We start from the raw sequence: 5884 nt of genomic DNA, 5'->3' as shown, positions 1-5884 counted from the left end.
TTCAGGCCCAAGATTGTATTTTGTCCTACTTCAAAGTTGGGTAAAAACAGTAAAATATCGTTATAATATTCAGGCTACTTTACCATCATTAGTGCTTTACAAACTGTCACTCTACATGACAAATTTATGGAAAAAAAGTTGCAAATTTCTCTGTCTACCCAACTGTTAGGTTATTACCACTTTCATTTTGCTTCACAAAGGACTTGGACAACTGGAAGAGTTTGAATTTCACAAGATTCGCTGAATGAAAGGGATGTGCTGGCAACTGCATAGGTTTTGAGCTGGGATTGGGTTTGTATAAGCCACATTAGCTCAGTGACTGCATCTGATAGCACTACAGCCATGAAGTGGCAGCTTACCTGTTCTGCCTCCTAGGTGATGGCTTCTGGGAAGAGTGGCAACTGCTCATTCCTCAGACCCAGGGTCCAGTACGCCACACAGTGAAAGCACACATGCACACACACACACCCCTGCTAATTATATGAAATGGAACTTTGGAACAGTTAACTTCAGCAAGATCCATCTGGCACTGAACAGTTGCCTGAATTAATGGGGTATGTGTTTTAAATCTTTTCCTTTGACGAGAAATGAACCTTTGCGAATTTTCAGGGGAAGAATGTAAAGAAACTATAGGTAGAAAAAGAAAAGACTACTCACTGGAATGACAGACTACAAATGCTTGTTATTCAAACTGCTATGGTTTTGTCTGCATTCTGTGTGCTTCTAGTGACCAAAGTTTTAATATGATAGCAGAGACATGAATATGAAAACTGGTGTCTTTTTCTTATTCTACTTATAAAATGACATGTGGATAATGCACTAGAAAGTAAGTACATGTAAAAACTCAGGGATTACAATTCTTACACACTGTTATGATATTTGCATTTTGTTTTCTAGGTAAAGCTTTGAAAAAGTAGTTGTAAATTTCTACTACATTTTGAACAACTTTTAAAGAGTAGAATCTTATAGTTCATCTTTGTTTTCAAAAGGAAAGATTAAATTGCCAACATTTCTCTTTAGATTAACTTAGAATGATATTAAAATTAAGAGTTGTCAGTCATATTTGCAAGCATACATGGAAAAGGAATCTGATGGGGAAAATATCATTTCTCCACAAACACATCAACAGTTTTATAACCCTCCCTTACAGGTTTCTTTTCTCCCACTATCTGTTCAAATAAAAAACCACTGATCTGCAAACCTATCAAAATCATAATAAAGTGAGAGGAGAGAGGGGTGGGAAGGGTGTTCAAACATCACAAAAGTAAGAGGCTTAAATTCAGATAAAAGTATGGAAAGTTTACTTTAATAGCAGGTTGGGAGAAAAGGAAATGCCTTGCCACCCAGACACTCTTGGCTATTAGGTGGTGAACTCAGAATAATTTTAAAATGGATTTTACCAAAGCAAAAATGTAAACAACAGACCAGTGCAATAAAAAAAAAGTCATTCAGTTGACTTAATAAAATAGCTTCAACATACTCAGTTTTCTGAAGTTTTATAAAAGTAGAATTCTCACAGAAAAGAACAGCAAGAGAAGCTGGGCACAGTGGTGCTCATCTTTATTCCCAACACTCAGGAGGTTGGCAGATCTCTGTGAGTTCCAGGCCAGCCAGAATTACAGAGTGAGTCTCTATCTTCAATAGACAGGCAGGCAGGCAGGCAGACATAAGGTCCAGCAAGAAATGTTTTTCCATCTATTTACCTGCTGGGGATATGTTGTGATTAAATGTGTAAATGAAGCCTGGGCGCAGCTGGCACAGTTCACAATTTGCACATGTATGCTGTACACATGTTAACCTAACTGAAAGCAAGTGTTCCGTTTCAGAGAAAGCTCTCTTAATGAGATAGCAACTGTGCAAGGAAAGCATCACACACACCAACATCTATGGTGCATTCCGCCTTCCTTCAGGAAGCAGAATGAAGCTGCCTTCCTCAAATGCTCCTGCATTGGCTCAAGTAACAGGGCATCAATTCCCGCACGTGCAAATGGTTGAAGGTTAAATCAGTGACAGAGTAAAAGCCTCAAATTTTACAACTAGCTGATGAAAGTACATGTCCCTGCAAGAATCACCTAGTAATGCATTTGAAAGCTAGCTAATCAAGAGTTCTATTCAGTCACAGGTTTTGTTTTTGCTTTTAGGGTTTTCTTTCTTTCTTCTTCTTCACATTCTCCTTTCAGTTAACTGACAGCACAGTTTTCAACTAGAGCTCTGAGAACCTCCCTTTCAATTAAACAGAGAAAGTTTTTTTTTTTTTTTTTTTTAAACTAGACTGAGTATAGGTACCCAGCAACCCGGATGTGTTTAAAGATACGCCACAGTTCATTCCCTTCAACTTTGTTTATTGATGTACCGAACATGAAAAAGCACAAAGAATCCAAACACAAAAGAAAACATGTACAGCCTCTTAAATACTCAACAGAATATATTTTCTATTCCAACAGATGTGAATTAAGTCATACTGTACAACTTCAAATAAATACCAGCCTTACATTTTATTAAGTGCTCTGATAAACACTGTAAAGTGAAGCACAATTTGCATGCCCTCTCATCAATGCCTTGGTTTGCTACAGTAGTACAGGAAAGAAGCGTGTAGCTGCTGTTTTCCCACAAGGGAAACCTTATTTTTTTTTTAAATATATACATGTATTTTATTTTATTTTTTTTTTAACGCAGGTTAACTCTGACAATCTAAATGCACCTAAGGATATGAGAAAGTGCTAAGCCAATTGAGTTCTGAATAGCATTGAGTGGGTCAGCATGAAAACTCGCTTATTCACTTTAGCACGCGCCTCACAGTATATGTACTGTACTATACTGAAAATTTTTATAACTACAATTTTAAATAATAAAAAATAAACTCAAAGCAACTGCAAAGATAATGTACAACTATGTTATGCATAGCACATCGCCTGTTCTAAGGGGAAGCATGTGAGCATCTCAGTTTATACAAAACGCAGGACGTAACTATATAGTTCTCAGTGCATCCTGATGAAGGCAACAGTTGCCTTCAGCTTTTTTGAAAATTTATTATAAGCTAGATGCTAATCAGAAAATATTTTGTATTTTTTAAAATTTCTTTCATACATGGTAAAGACTTATTTTATTATTTCCCCAAATAGTGGTTTAAGCATCATACAAAGTTAAATTTCAATAGCATACAGATATTTATGATTTTGTATGAAAAATGTAAGGAAATTTGTTCAAAACCTATGGTTATACTCATTTTTCTTTTTTCTTTTTTTACCACAAACATATTTATAAACGAAAATGTAGCATCACCATAAACAGCTGAAGCTAGACTATCTACAGACAGAATTAGCAACGAATCTGATGCACTGTAAATTCAAGTCCTCAGGACAACAGAAGTGAATAAGCAAGACCTCAAGTAACAATGTTAATGCCATTTACAAAGGAAAAAACTGATACAAAACATTCAAAACCTGAACATCACTTGATATGTAAGGGAAAAAATAAAATTAGCTGAAAGGTTCATAAACACAAGGTCTTATTTACATCACACAAAGCTCAGGTGTTAGCCTTAAACGTAACTCTCAAAATACCTTCGAACGTATCCAACTCAGGTCGCCTTTGCTGACTCGCTGCAGTACAAATCATATGCAACATCTTCATTTTCCTTAAGACAAAACAATTCTTCAAACGATACTGCAAGTACATCACTAAACACCATGAGCTCTATCTGAAGGGATTTCTTTAGGAAGAACGGATTTTCCCCCATCTCTTGGTAATTTAAATTTCTTGCCTGCTCTTATATATTCTTTTGTAAATTTTTTTTTATTTGTTTCAAAATCACAAATCAATGTGAGCCATCTATCACATAACAACCAGGGTGAGCAGATGCCCCACTGGTGATTACGAAAATGAAACCAGCAGTGTTCCCTCACTGACTCAATTCCTCTCATACAAAGATCTCAAAAGTATTTTTCTACATCATAAATCTTTCTAAATTTTCCAACTGTTGCAAATTTCCTGGTAAATTTTAAAAGCTCACTAGGTGTCATATGAAGAGATTTCTCAAAGTATTCAAGTCAAAATATTTGTTCCAGGACCAGTAAAAAGTTTCTCCAAATTTTCTTTTTTATAAAAATAGATGCTTTTTTTAAACCCACATCAAAGAGGCTCTTATCTCTTTGGCAAGGTACTGCTTTACGAAAAGTTCTCCAGTATTCTTACAATAAGCGTTTATAATGTCGCCCCCCCTGCCCCAGCCCAAATCAGAATTACAAAATAAATACTGTTTGTAACTTCATAAATAAAAATGTAAACTTCAAAATACTTTTCTGAGACATAACAGCAATGCTTTCAATGTAAAACAAACACAAAGCTAATTAGAGAACAAAAAGAAAAACAAAACAAAAAAACACAAAAAGAAAAGAAAAAAAGAAAAGGAAAGGAGGTGGGGAAAGACACAACCAACTGAAGAGTTACAACACAAGCCTCAATATTTACTCACAGGTTCAAGGCAGTTATGTAAAAAGAAAAGAAATGTCTTCCCTTAGCTGAAACACTTTAAAAGGTCCACCTTCTTCAAAGAAGGCAATAGAATGCAATGTGACAGGTAAAAACCCTGTACCTCTTGTCCATATTCAAACATAAAAGATATTTAAGAAGTTTTAATTCAAATACTAGCAATAAAAAATCTCACATATTTCTTAGGATGCTAAGTAGTCATTTTATCCCCATCTCAACACTGACTTACAAAGACATTTACTAATGTATAAAGTTTCTCTTAACTTGCTTTTGTTGTATAGTTTTCATATATAAATGGACTGAGGACAAGAGCTCATTTAGGCTTTGTGCGTTTTGTTTGTCTTAAAGGAGACCTGGAGTACTCTGTCTCCCAGACGGTATCCATTGAGGCTAGCTATCGCCATGGCTGCCTCATCATAGTTTGTCATAGTCACAAATCCAAAACCTTTGCATTTATTGGTGTTAAAGTCACGGATGACCTTCACGTTGGTGACAGCTCCAAAAGGCCCAAACATTTGCCACAGGATACTTTCATCTGCATCAGGCGCCAGGTTGTACACAAATATGCACCAGCCTGTTCCAGGGTGCCCAGGAATATTAATTCCAGCCAGACTGGTCATTCCATCAATCGTCATTGGTGAAAACCTACTAAACAAAACAGGAAACAGACATACACACAGACACAAAAGCAACATAGATATGTTACAGCAACAGGTTTAAGTTCTTTTCCCCTTTCCCAAATATTAGCAATTGCCATTTCCCAACAGATGTATACAGCTACTTGATGTGTCAACTGAGGCACTATTTGCGGCTTGCAGTGACAGACAAACAATCCAGGTACTGACAGGTTATGAAATGACCATTATCTGTTGCACTAGTAACAAGTTACACAATGGCAAAGAAATCTAGAAATCGTCCTCATGGGTCAAACGGGATGGGGAGGAGAGATAAACCAACACATAACACAAACATGCTGTAATGTCGCAATGCAATCTGAGACAAATAATGACTCCTTAAAAGACTAGGTGGCGTACAGTGGTCTAAAAAATATTCCATGAATCAAATGCACCTCCAAAGCGGCTTTACAATAGGCTATACATGCAAAAGAAAACCCAACACAAACTTATGGCAGTGGAAATATTGCTCCCCAAATCAAAGAAATCAATCAGTTGTGGGAAGGGATTATGAGTATCATGAACCTGTGTCATTACCTCTTCACTCCATAAGCCATATTGAGCAGATTGTCCAACCTGCAAAACACACATTTAGCAAACTTCAGTGTTTAATTTTCCCCCTTGAAGTTCATGAAAGCTAGGCTCATTACTGCCACCTTCCATGGGGATAACTGTGCAAAATATATATATATATATATATATATATATATATATATATA

General features: G+C 36.2%; 1 protein-coding gene across 5 annotated transcripts in view; it reads right to left on the bottom strand.

The window, feature by feature from the left end:
- Window positions 1-2006: 2006 nt before the first annotated feature.
- Elavl2 (ELAV like RNA binding protein 2) overlaps window positions 2007-5884 on the bottom strand; it is a 130666-nt gene continuing 126788 nt past the window's right edge. For 4 of the 5 annotated variants that reach the window (XM_055618958.1, XM_055618962.1, XM_055618959.1 and 1 more), the window contains 2 exons: window positions 5703-5741; window positions 2007-5139 (listed from right to left, as the gene is read on the bottom strand). In XM_055618958.1, coding sequence (XP_055474933.1) covers window positions 4809-5139; window positions 5703-5741 — 370 coding nt within the window. In that variant the 3' untranslated portion in view covers window positions 2007-4808. The remainder of the gene's footprint in view (window positions 5140-5702; window positions 5742-5884) is intronic. The other variant, XM_055618960.1, reaches the window with a different exon arrangement.

This window comes from Psammomys obesus, unplaced genomic scaffold (genome assembly GCF_907164565.1).
Source record: "Psammomys obesus unplaced genomic scaffold, mPsaObe1.curated_primary_1811, whole genome shotgun sequence".
Lineage (NCBI taxonomy): Eukaryota > Metazoa > Chordata > Mammalia > Rodentia > Muridae > Psammomys > Psammomys obesus.
Note: the sequence above shows the minus strand (reverse complement) of the source record. Positions and strands in the feature narration are given on the sequence as shown.